Raw genomic sequence first — 12,131 nt, forward strand, 5'->3', positions numbered from 1 at the left:
GGTATGGACAAAAAGCCATCTCTAGGAGGCCACTACTGTTTTAGCTGTGCTAAGCAACTTATGTCCACGGCCTGCAGCCCGCTAAAGGCTCGCCAGACTGACACAAAGCGGAATTACACAGACAATGTAATCCTTCCCTCTGCTGTCAACTGGGACCAGTCCAAGTGTACACACCCCTAAGCGAATCCCCATAGAAAACATGTGGTTAATGACGACATGCAATCAGGCACCCATCCCTTTAATAAACTGTGACCACAGCAGCTGCGTGCGCCATTGTAGGCTAGTAGTGCTGGGTGTAGAGCTGCGGACTGGGCTGTCTGAACCACATGTAACTGCTGACTGGTCCTAATTAGCACTTGCATTAAAAAAAAAAACAAAAGCCCAACAACAACAGTCTGTGCTGCTGAGGTACACGCCATCCTGACTACAGCAGTTCCCAGTTTCCCAGTTCCAGCCAGGTTGTCCACCTGCAGAACACAGTTCTGTGTTTTCCCTGAACCTGAGTCACATCACTATCTCATGATGAAGTCCTTCTGGAGCTGAATCAGGTATGTTACAGTACTTAAAACATGAAGCAGTGGATTACAGGACTGGAGCTGGAAAACTGCGGTGTAAAGTAGTACCTTTGTAAGTATGTAGGCGGTTCCGTTGTGCGCAGGAAGATTACTGTGAAAGCTTTAAATGTTAGGGTTTGGTCAAGGTAATTCACTTTTGCTTCAAAATTGAGCTTGAACACACTGTGTTTGTAACCTTGCTTTCACAGCAAGATTGCTTTCACACTTGCTGCAAGACTCTCAGGCTGTATTAGAGGTCCGATATCATGGAAAACTCCATTTAAAATGTTTTTATTCACTTTTTTAATCAAATTTGTATGAAAACATGTGCGTGTAAACATAAAACATTACATTCTGTTCATAATCCATGTAAAGAAGCTGCGAAAGCTGCCAATTTTTGGGCTGAGTTTGCAAAGTAAGCAGTTTATCCTGCTGGATAGTAGGAGTGATTCAGCCTGGACTGCTTCACTGAATGAGCAACAATACAGGCCGGGCCATTCCGATCAGAGCCCATTCACATACATCTGCCTTAAAGGAGCAGTATCTGAGAATTGGTATTCGTAGGGCTCCCCCTACAGTCGCAGAGTATAACTAACGTTTACACCAACGCCGTAAATACAAATGACACTCTAAGCGACCACTAGTGGACAGTTGTACACATGCATTCGCTGACAAGCTGAGAGATACAGAAGCGGCATCTGAAGGTAAAGAAGCATGTGGTCTGAAGCGGTACGAAGTTCTGGCGAGAGGTGTTGTGTAGTGCTCCGGGCCAAAGTGGCAATAACAGACGACATATTCCTTATTACAGTTTATTAATTCTAGGGGATAAAGAGGTCCTGCAAATGGTTTTGTGAGAATTAAATATTAGTCATTTCCGGTACATAAAACCCACATAAATGTGGATTCTATTGAGAAATAAAATACAGGAAAGTAATGTAGAATATGAGATATGTGCGTAATTCTGTTATTATGCATATACATATTTATATTTCAGTTAGTTAATTCTGTTATTATTTTAACCATTTAAAGCCAAGTGCACCATACTTGATACATATTTGAGTTTTTGAGACCCCTGCAATATCTGTGCCGTAATTAAATAATGAATTACTTTAGGTCATGATTAACATATAATAAATTAAATTATAATCAATGACATATATTAAAAATATATATAATCAGATGCATGTTTTTTGGTCCCTGGTGGATTATCTGTGTACTGCATGCACCAGAAAAATACATACAGATTTCTAAGGTTAAGGAGGATTAAACAATTTTCTTTCTAGTGTTCTATATTTGTTTGCATTTTTTGAGCAGTAAATTCCATATGTATCAAATATAATACAAAATAAATGAAGTAGTATTTCATATATATACAGTAGTCTATATACTGTCCCAGTTTCACGTTCAGCAAACGGGCCGTGGTGCGCTACTGCCATCCAGCGTCCACATTGAGTCCTGCACCTGGTCGAAAATCAATTACGATTTTATTCATTTCATTTTTCTTCCCATTTTGATGTTTTAACAACAGTTAAAATCCGCCCACATCGGAACCGCGCTATATACACATCTTATCCCACCCACAGCCCGTCCTTCTGGCCTAACCGATGGCCTTTATTTTGAACCGGCAGTTTTACAGACTGCTCAGCTGTCACCTCATGGAAGGCGCCTCTGCTGTATGGGGTCTTTCCTCTGCTCCTGTGCTGCAGGGGTCATGCTGAAAACCACACAGTGAAATCGACCGGTTTTTCCTCCAGAAAAATAAATCTCTCGTATCTCCCCGAGCCTCCTCTGGAGTCATGATGGGCGGCAGGACGAGCGCTATCGCGGCGGGTGTCGGCGCGGCGCTGTTTGTCGGGTACTGTATTTATTTCGACAGGAAGAGAAGGAGCGACCCGAACTTCAAGCGCAAGCTGAGAGAGAGTGAGTGATTCCCCGCAGACGCGGTCCGGTCCGGTCCGGTCCGGCCCGGTCCGGTACTGTACTGTGCAGTATGTCCGTGTTTATCAGACAGCGGTTAGCAATGAAGACCGCTCTAATGGAATTTGACGGGGTTTCCAAGGCAACAGTCCCTCACGACCGTTGCCAAGAGACCGACCCCGATGAAGACAGCAGAGCCTGTGTATTAGGACGGTGTTTTTTTTTTTTTTTTGGTTTTTTTTTTGGGCTAAATCTTCGGGTTTTAACTTTTTAGTACTTTACTGTCTTCGAGTACACGGAGCTTTAAAAAGTATTAAGATAAAAAAAACGGCATTTATAATAAATAAAATAATAATAAATATTTCGTTGCTCAGATTAATTAAAAAAAATTAATTTGAATTATTTATTCAGTTAAAGGTTCAGTTATGTTATTTTTAATAAATAATATATCAATATAATTTTTACATTAATATTTTTGTTGTTTCGTACAGCACCGTACCAAGCTACACAAGCTAGCTAATGCTAATGCTAACGGACTCAGACTCAGGCCTTTTTCGTTAAGAGACGTGCTGCGTCGTAAACGTGCTATATCCTACTTATTTATTTATTGTTATATTTATTACTATACATATACTTGGCTATATGTCGATAAATGTAGTTAAATGTGGTGTTTTTGTGACAGTAAGAAAAAACTTAAGAAAAAAAATTTTAACAGCTCGTTTCTGAAGCATAAAAGTTCAGTAAATGGAAAGTAATAGTTGTATTATTTAAAATATTTATTTAAAAAAAAATAAAATAAATAAAGGGCACTTTCCATGAGATGAGCTCTTTAAACCTGTTAGGTCTGTTGGGGTCACTCAAGGTTAGTGCTGCTACAGTGCTGCTGTGACAACACTGGCAGGCCAGGAGGTGCCGGTGCCGTTTACTCTACACTGCTACAGATTGTGATGGTGTGAGATTGCATGAGACACTGAGAAATGCATCAGATCAGATCAGATTAGATTAGATTAGAAAGGCTGTTCAATTGCATGGATGCCTAAACAAAAGCTAACCGTGATTGTCTTTTGCAGGACGGAAGAAGCAGAAGGCAGCACAAGAAAGAGCTGGAATTTCAAGGGTAAAGCAAACACCTGAGCCTTTCCTAATTCTACCCCTGTTCCGGTCTGCAGATCTAAACAAGTGTCATTTAGATTGATAGGATTATTAATTTTTTTACTTGCACATGTTACAAGATTTTGGGACAAGGTTTTCCTTTACACTGGTGGTGATGGGAATCAGAAGCCACTATGACTCCTGACACAAATACGACACAGATAGCAGTTTTATTTACTACCCAAAATGACCTGTGAACCTACACACATGTTCTGGGGATTATATGTAAGGTTCAAATGCTGTAATTGGGGGCTATTTTTCCTTACAGCACTCTGCATGTACCACTCCACCATGTAGATTTTAAAAATACAACCAAAACTCAGAACTATAGCGGGACAGTACTTTACTGTTCCACTGTTTCATTTGGCTGATAACTTTCAGTGAGGCCTTTTAGAGGCATTAAGCATTTCAGTTTTTCACACCAAACCTGCTCAGATTGACTTTGCTCTTATCTTTATTATTTGGAAACTAAAATTTGAAGAACGGATCATTTTAGACGATCAGGCCTAAACTGTGTGTATCGTCTGTAGCTACCGGATTTGAAGGATGCTGAAGCGGTTCAGAAGTTCTTCCTGGAGGAGATCCAGCTGGGAGAGGAACTGTTGGCACAGGGTACGATTCTCATTCTCTTGTTTTTTCGTTTTGTGGTCAAGCTACAGTTACAGTCATGCAAATGCCAGTCAGCCTTAGTACTGCAATCGTCATCATCATCATCCTTGTCTTCTGTCTTTTAGGAGACTATGAGAAAGGAGTGGACCACCTGACCAATGCCATAGCAGTGTGTGGTCAGCCTCAGCAGCTTCTACAAGTGCTGCAGCAGACTCTGCCACCACCAGTTTTCCAGATGCTCCTCACAAAACTGCCCACCATCAGTCAGGTGAGGAGCAATCGGAGCGTTTATGGCAGCTTGCTCTTTTGTGTTGCATTTGTTCCCTGTATCAGAAAGCTGGTGGGCATTAGGGATGTGCATGAAAACTTGAGCACCCAATCAGCATCCAACACTGTACTAGCTAGAGTTTACCTCTTCCAAAGCATGTTTCTGCCCCTAAACACTAGTACTATGACCTAAAAGTAAGCCTGGCCCATAGACTGTACGTAAGAGTGGGCAGTATGCCCCCGTTCACCCCCATGTTGTAAAGCCAAAAGGGTGCAGTAGAGGAACTTTGGAGCCAGAGCATGATTAGTAGAGATGGGAGACAAAGCAGTGTGACTGCCAAACCCTATGTCGTTTTTGTGGCAAGCCCTCCACCTGTCCCTATACTGGGAGTGTGCATAGCAGCTTTCATTAAATAGGAGAAAAGGTGATTACTGCACGCTAAGTCAACTGGCCCCGCAGCTGGCAATCACCTCTTAGCCACACCCTTTTAAAATATGACCAAATACTGGGTGTGTCATTTTAAATTAAAGTCCAGTAGCAATAAAAGCCTTCATGATTATTATTTATTTATTTATTTTTACTTCAGATCCTTATAAATGTTTCACCTGTATAAATCTGACTGTTCCTTCTTGCAGCGCATCGTCAGTGCACAGAGCATGAGCGACGATGACATCGAGTAAGAAGAGGCCCTGTTATTTATGTGCGATGCTCCTCAGTGGACCCTGCTCACCACTGTTTTACTCCTCCACCATCAAATCACTCTCCTGTTTCTCCCCATGCGGTTTCTACAAAGACCACCTGTAACCCCTCTGATAAACACTGATTCATCTGTAAAGGCTGCTTAGGCCTGTAAATTATCATGTTAAATATATCAGTCTCTTTCTATGTGTGGTCTGGAGACCTTTATTAACCTCTAGCTTGACATGTGTCAGCTAACTAACTAACTAACTGACAACCAACCCACCCACCCAATGACTAGTGTTCTCAAACAGTGTGTAAATGGATGAGTGAGAGAGAAGCATGACCTTCATTCATATTTCCATCTTACTTTATTACAAAGTGTTACGTGTGTGTGTGGGGAAAAAAATCAGCAAATATGCAACAAGCAAATGCTGCACATTCACAAATCTTCCTGCGCCAAAATGTTTACATTGCCTGATCTGAGGGTGTTCAGTCCCGTGCCTGGGTAGCACCTGCACTGGACGTTTTTTTATTTATATATATTTATATATATATATATTTATATTTATATATATATATATATATTTATATATATTTATATTTATATATATATATTTATTAATAAATATATATATATAAATATAAATATATATAAATAAATATATATATATAAATATATATATATAAATATAAATATATATTTATATATATATATATATATTTATATATATTTATATTTATATATATATATTTATTAATAAATATATATATATAAATATAAATATATATAAATAAATATATATATATAAATATATATATATAAATATAAATATATATATATAAATATAAATATATATATATAAATATAAATATATATATATATATATTTATATATATATTTATATATATATTTATATATATTTATTTATATATTTATATATATATATATATATATATATAAAATATTCCCACTGTGGCTCTGCTCACAAAGCATATGGATAATGAAATGGAAAGTGTAGCGAGTCCCCAGGCTTTGGACTGAGACCCAATGGGCTATTCAGTTTATCCATAATCAAGAGTTCTGTTCGGTTGGATAAAATAGGTCAAGAAAGCAAAGGGGGCTGAACTACAAAGCTAAATTCATTAGCGAATCAGTTGGTTGCATTGAGTTGAACAGTGTTGGCTCAACTCAACATACTAGTGAGCAACTGCAGTGTCAACGTATGACCCATGAATTCAGCTTCGTACTACACGGCCCACGTCTGTACAGCAAGAACTTTGTTTTATTCATTTAGTTTATTTTTTAAAAACATGTAGACTGTCTTTATGTATTCTGTCTGATACTGCAGTACTTTTGAAGGTGCTTGAGTATTGCCCTTGGTGAGGTCATTTGTAATGGAGAGTCTCTTTTTTTTAAACTCTAAATAATAATAATAAAAAAAATGTATGAAGCTGTGATGCATTTCTAGGATTTATCTATTGTTAACTGGTGTTAAAAAAAAAAAACTACAGTGAAAAAGGGGTAAAAAATGTTACAATCTCAAATAAAGTTGAAAAACACAGTTTCACTCGAAATTATTGCAATGTAGTGAATCAGGATTGGGGCTAGTCCAGGCATAGTTTAATGGATCAAGTATTGGCTACTTTAATCTGAATCCAGTTCCATATAAAGAGTATATTTAGTTTCTTGGAAATGTAACTGCAGAAAAGTACAAATTCTTTAAAACAAAACTTGGGTACAGTAATAAAGTACAAGTCTTCAAATATTCCACCAAACACTAAAAGACACCAGAAGGTTAAGCGTGTGCAGTTTTATTCTTTTTCTTGGGTTTAAATCTCTTCTTCAGTCCTTTGCCCTTCTTGGTGTTGGGATCGGTCATCTCTCCTGTGAAGGACACTGAGGATTTTTTCCCCCTACCCGGATTTTTCTTTAAGGACTTTCCGGCTGGCCTGTTGCCCTCTGCGCTCCTGGGACCTTTAAAGCGTCCTGGATGTGCTCCTTTCCTCCTCTCAGCACCTCTCCCACCCGGTCCTTTAGCGTTCCTCCTTTCTGGGCCGCGGCCTCGCTTTTCCTTCTCCTTCTCCTTCTTCACAGACCTCTTCACTCGGATCTTCCGATTGAGCAGCTCAGAGCCGTTTAAGTTCAGTGCCAGCATTACAGAATCTGCACTCTGAAAAGGAGAGGGAAGCATTTCTTATTTCTGCATTAAAATGACCAGTGTCTCCACTGTAACTGCCTCACAGCAGCAGGGCCGGGTCTATCTAGGAGAATAAGTAGTAGGATAAGCAGTTTGGCTCCATGTCTGCATCACCTACTGCGGCGGTGTTAGCCTGACCCAGCTCACTTAGTGGAAACTAGCATTAATGACCTTTGCAGGGCAAAAATGAGCGGACTGCAGGGTTTCTGTATAGAAGGCTGATGTGTACAGCTGTGCTGGACCATGTTCATGAATTTACTACTGTATATCGCCTTTTATATCGGGACCATGGCAATAGCTGTCCGTTAGCATGCCGAAATCATCAAACCCTGTTGAGTCTGTTTGAATGGATTCCAACATTATTTGGCATGGCATCTATAAAAAGGCCTTCTTGGCGTGGTGCGATTATTGCCTGCAGATTACACGATGCTACAGGATCAAATAAAGTCCTTTTCAATGTAGGGATGTCTCAGTACGGTCCAGTGGATCAGGATCGGGGTTAATCCAGGTAAAGTTTAATGGATCGGGTATCGTCTACTTTAATCCCAATCCAGGTCCATATAAAAAGTATACTGTATATCGCCTGTATACCAGGACCATGGTAATAGCTATCCGTTAGCATAGTGCTAACTGCATGCCGAAGTCTTCAAACCTTGTTAACTTTGTTTAAATAGATTCCAACATTATTTGGCACGACAGCTATGAAAAGGCCTTCTTGGTGTGGTGCGATTTTTGCATGCAGATGGCGGCCTTGGTAAACATTCGGCCCTGCAGTGGAAAAGAGGCCATTGTGTCTGCGGTGTTCTGTGACTGAATTTCTGGACCCCTGGTCTTCTGGTCTGGTCTACCGCAAAAAGGTGGTGGTGTTACCCATTATGCTACACTAACCTACACCAGACTTTACCCAACAAAAAATCATTTTGGGCCAAACGAGGCAGCCCACTGATGCGTTTTCATGCCAACGTCAATTATCAATTATCCACATTGTGCAACCCAACAACCAAGATAATAGCATACACTTCACACATCACACTCTTACCGCAAAAAGGACGTAACCGAAGCCCTTTCCCACTCCAGAATTCCGGTCCCTCACCAGTCGCACCGCCTCCACCTGTCCACACTCTTCAAAGTGTTGCCGCAAAGGGAGCTCCATTATATCTAGGAGATATTACAGTTGGTGGGGTTATAACAGAGGAATTACAAGAGACCCCATTTCTGTGCACTCTAATGCATGAGGACTTACCGTATGGAAGGTTGCCCACAAATATAGACCTCTTATGAACATGCTGGAGAAGGAGAGAGAGAATACACACTGAATGCAAAGTCTGACAAATTCCAGATATACTTCAACTGGCAGCAGTCAAGGGATCACAAGTGCTATGATCACACAAGCTGATTAGCGGACACTCACTGAAATATTCTTCGCGACTCGATCCACTCTGATGTGGACGTTTTTCTCAATCTCCATCCCGTTCCTACAGAATAGGATTACGTTAGGTTTTAGGCAGCAAGAGGAAGCACTCGTCACCTTTCTGACACATTCTGCAGGAGAACCCGCTGTTCCCTTAATGTAGCACAGCAGCAGATCACATCATTTTTCACACAACTCATCAATAACACTTATGGGTACAATACAGAACTAAGAAAACAGTGTTTTCGTGAGCGCTGACGTTGTTTTTTTATTTTTCGTTCGGATTTCTTACCTCAACAGCCTCCTTATAGAGGGCAAGAAAGGGTTAATTTGAGTAAACGATCACTGTTAGGAGCTCATATTCAGTTTTTGTCTAAATCTGATGTAATTAAGAAAAATGACCACCACAGAATAGAGCTGGGTCTCCACTGTAACAGGCCTCACAGTAGCTAAAGCCGATTGCAGTAGTAGGGCCGGTTCAGCAGGGACCAATAGAGAGCAATAGAGCAATGTTTTTTAAAATAGCCTTGTTTAAAATATAAGTACATGACTGGAATTTGGATGGTTGTTTTATTCGTCTGTTTTTGTATTAATTCCAACATGTATTACCTTTCCAGGGCATTCTTTGCCCCCTCCTCCTCTTTAAAAACCACATAAGCGTTGATGCTTTGACTTTTTGGATCAACTTGGCGTCTAGAAAGGAGCACATAAGTGGCATCAGTTAAAACAGGACCTCAAATGCTTTATTTTACATTTTAGACTTTAGAGTTAAGCAGGGATATCTTGCTAATCATAGCACATACCGTATGGTAGCTAGCCGCCTTGACATTGACGGATCTTCCTGAACCTGTAAGAGATGTCTGTTACAAAATAATAACAACAAGCAGCTGATGACACCTGGCTTTCGAGTTGAAGTGTGAGAACACTTACGACTGAGCGGAATCGAACTGATTCAATGGTTCCCAAACCCGCAAAGATCTTCTTCAGATTCTGCAAAACAAAGACGCTCATAAGAACAAGTGCAGGTGAACATACATCCAGTGAAAAGGAGAAACAAGAGCTTCTCATTCTGAAGAAAGAAAGTAGTGAGATCTTGTCAGTGAGCTAGTCTGAAGAACAGAGCTCGGTTCCTCCATGTTTCTTCTGGACGCCCCCCAGTCCAGCCAGCACAGCGTGGAGGATGTGTTCAACTCCATCATCAATCATTAATGATTTACCCTCATTAAGCCCTGATTTACCACCAAACCAGGTGTTGATCTGAGCAGAACTCTAAATAATACTAGACTCCATGAGGAGAACTATGGAGATGTTTTATCAATGGCACGTGGGGCTCCAAAGTTGTTCTGCTGGGAGGCACTTGACTCCAGAGAGCGGTGCAGAGCAATCGACACAACTGAGGAGCAGCTAACCTCTATAACGAACACCTTCAATTACCAAATACACTCCACACCACAACGTCTCGCTAGTGTCATCCGAGCCAAGGGTGGTGATATGACCGTGTCTATGCTGAGACATGAATGCTTTAAAAGCTTTATCACATTTATATGAATATTTAGTCTTTAGAAATGCTGGTATTGTAGACAGACTACCTTCTTTTGGTAGTGGACAGGCAGGTTGCCAACAAACACGGTCCTTTTCGCTTTGATCCTCTCTTCCGCCGGGTTGGATTTAGTCATTTGTCGCTTAGTTGGTCGCTCCTCTTCCCGTGCTTCTTTGTCATAATCTATTGGAGCTTTGCGCTTGACCTTCTTTGGACTTTTCTCCACTTCGTCATCATCTGCATTTTTTAAGGCTTCTTCCCTGTACAAAAAAACCCCCAAAAATAACAAGTGTTTAAAACCAAACCATATCCCCCCCCCCACAAACACTGAATTTCATACAATGCAACATAATGTCAAAAACCTGTTGGTCAGCTTCTTTTCAGCTGTCGATTTTTCTTTTTTGTCCGTTTTCTGTTTTGGAGCTTTTTTAGTGCTGGGAGCTTCGCCTGCATCTCGTTTCATACGACTGGCCTGGGGCTCAACCTGGGAGAACGATAAAGACAAATCATTCCCACTAACTAGCAACTTTAGTAACAATTCTGATGGTCGTTTATCAAGACCGCGAGCTTACCTTTGGAGCTGGAACGAAGACGACAGTGTTTGAGGATGCGGTGGAGAACAGGGAGGACAGCGCTCCACTAGATGGCGAGGTCTGCTTTGCACCCAGGCTGCCCGACACCAGGCCAACAACATAATCTTGCCCAGCATCACTTCTCTTCTCTTCTGCTGCCTCACTGTAAGATAAAATAGTACAATGGTAAATGTCTGTGCCATTTACAGTGTACGAAGTTTGCTTCCTTAGTCACACTGGTGCTACGAGGCAATATAACATTTTAAGGGACAGAATTCAACTGCTTTCTAACCACAGAAACTAAACTTGTCTTGTCTGATAAACTAAAATGTTTGAGGTACAAGAAAAACAGTCATTGGTCTATTCTTTTATGTTAATGTGGTCCAAAGAGCTGCTTAAACCCATGGTTCCCCCCACCCCACACATCTTAGTGTTTACCCTGCTCCCAACACAGCAAGACAGCACTACTATGTGCAGGGCAGGGCCAGGGGTCAAGGGGCTAACACACTCATTCTAACATTCCCAACCCCACACACCTCTATACCTACTATTTACCAAATACTCTTAGGTATATCTGATCTATAGATACAGCAGATCTGTACACCTCAGAAACCAAACATGACTGTGTGTGAGGTACAGGGCAAATCTCTAAGGTTAGCTGCAGAAGACCCAAAGATCAGCAGCAGGAGTAGCCAGAATCACCCCAAACTACTACTAAAGTGCTACAGTAAGCAAAACAGCTGCTGTCACCAACATAACAGACCAAAACTAACGTTACATGCTGATGAGTGGCGAGGTTAACTGAACTCCAGACCTCTGAACTGCTCGTTTCTTCTTCATGCTTTTCTGCTCTTCCCGATCCTTTCGCTGCTTTATCTGCTTAATCTGCTTTCCTTGATCTTCACTCATAAACTACACCCGTGTGCGAGTCTATAATCGCATATCTGGCTGATAAAATAGACAAACGTGCTGCTTTTGCCAGATAATTTAACTCCACATGTTTTCTCCACGCTTGTGCTCCCGTTTCTCGTTCCCCGCGCACAGAGCACAGACATCCAAGGTTCCTACTGTCTTCACGTAGCTAGCTACATAGCTAGCTCTCTAACTCAGTTCTGTAGCTACATAATGTACAAAATACATTCATTTTTGGACAAAAATAAAATACAAACGTGTTTACAAAAGTTACAAAAGGAAGTTCCGACAGCGAGCAGTGGCTAGTCTAATTACCC

The 12,131-nt window shown here is 40.8% G+C and overlaps 2 protein-coding genes across 2 annotated transcripts; one reads left to right on the top strand and one right to left on the bottom strand.

The window, feature by feature from the left end:
- Positions 1–2,216: 2,216 nt before the first annotated feature.
- On the top strand, positions 2,217–5,385 carry tomm20b (translocase of outer mitochondrial membrane 20b). The gene is made up of 5 exons (XM_072660245.1): positions 2,217–2,474; positions 3,542–3,588; positions 4,154–4,235; positions 4,358–4,500; positions 5,136–5,385. Exons 1-5 carry the CDS (start codon positions 2,351–2,353, stop codon positions 5,178–5,180), a joined length of 441 nt encoding a protein of 146 aa, XP_072516346.1. The 5' UTR covers positions 2,217–2,350; the 3' UTR covers positions 5,181–5,385.
- Positions 5,386–6,152: 767 nt separating this feature from the next.
- rbm34 (RNA binding motif protein 34) lies at positions 6,153–11,926 on the bottom strand. Its single transcript, XM_072660290.1, has 11 exons — positions 11,717–11,926; positions 10,903–11,065; positions 10,693–10,814; positions 10,380–10,590; positions 9,721–9,780; positions 9,594–9,637; positions 9,400–9,483; positions 8,791–8,854; positions 8,623–8,665; positions 8,419–8,537; positions 6,153–7,352 (listed from the first exon to the last, which is right to left on the bottom strand). Exons 1-11 carry the CDS (start codon positions 11,809–11,811, stop codon positions 6,978–6,980), a joined length of 1,380 nt encoding a protein of 459 aa, XP_072516391.1. The 5' UTR covers positions 11,812–11,926; the 3' UTR covers positions 6,153–6,977.
- Between the last annotated feature and the right edge of the window lie 205 nt (positions 11,927–12,131).

This window comes from Salminus brasiliensis, chromosome 17 (assembly GCF_030463535.1).
Source record: "Salminus brasiliensis chromosome 17, fSalBra1.hap2, whole genome shotgun sequence".
Taxonomy (NCBI): Eukaryota; Metazoa; Chordata; class Actinopteri; order Characiformes; family Bryconidae; genus Salminus; species Salminus brasiliensis.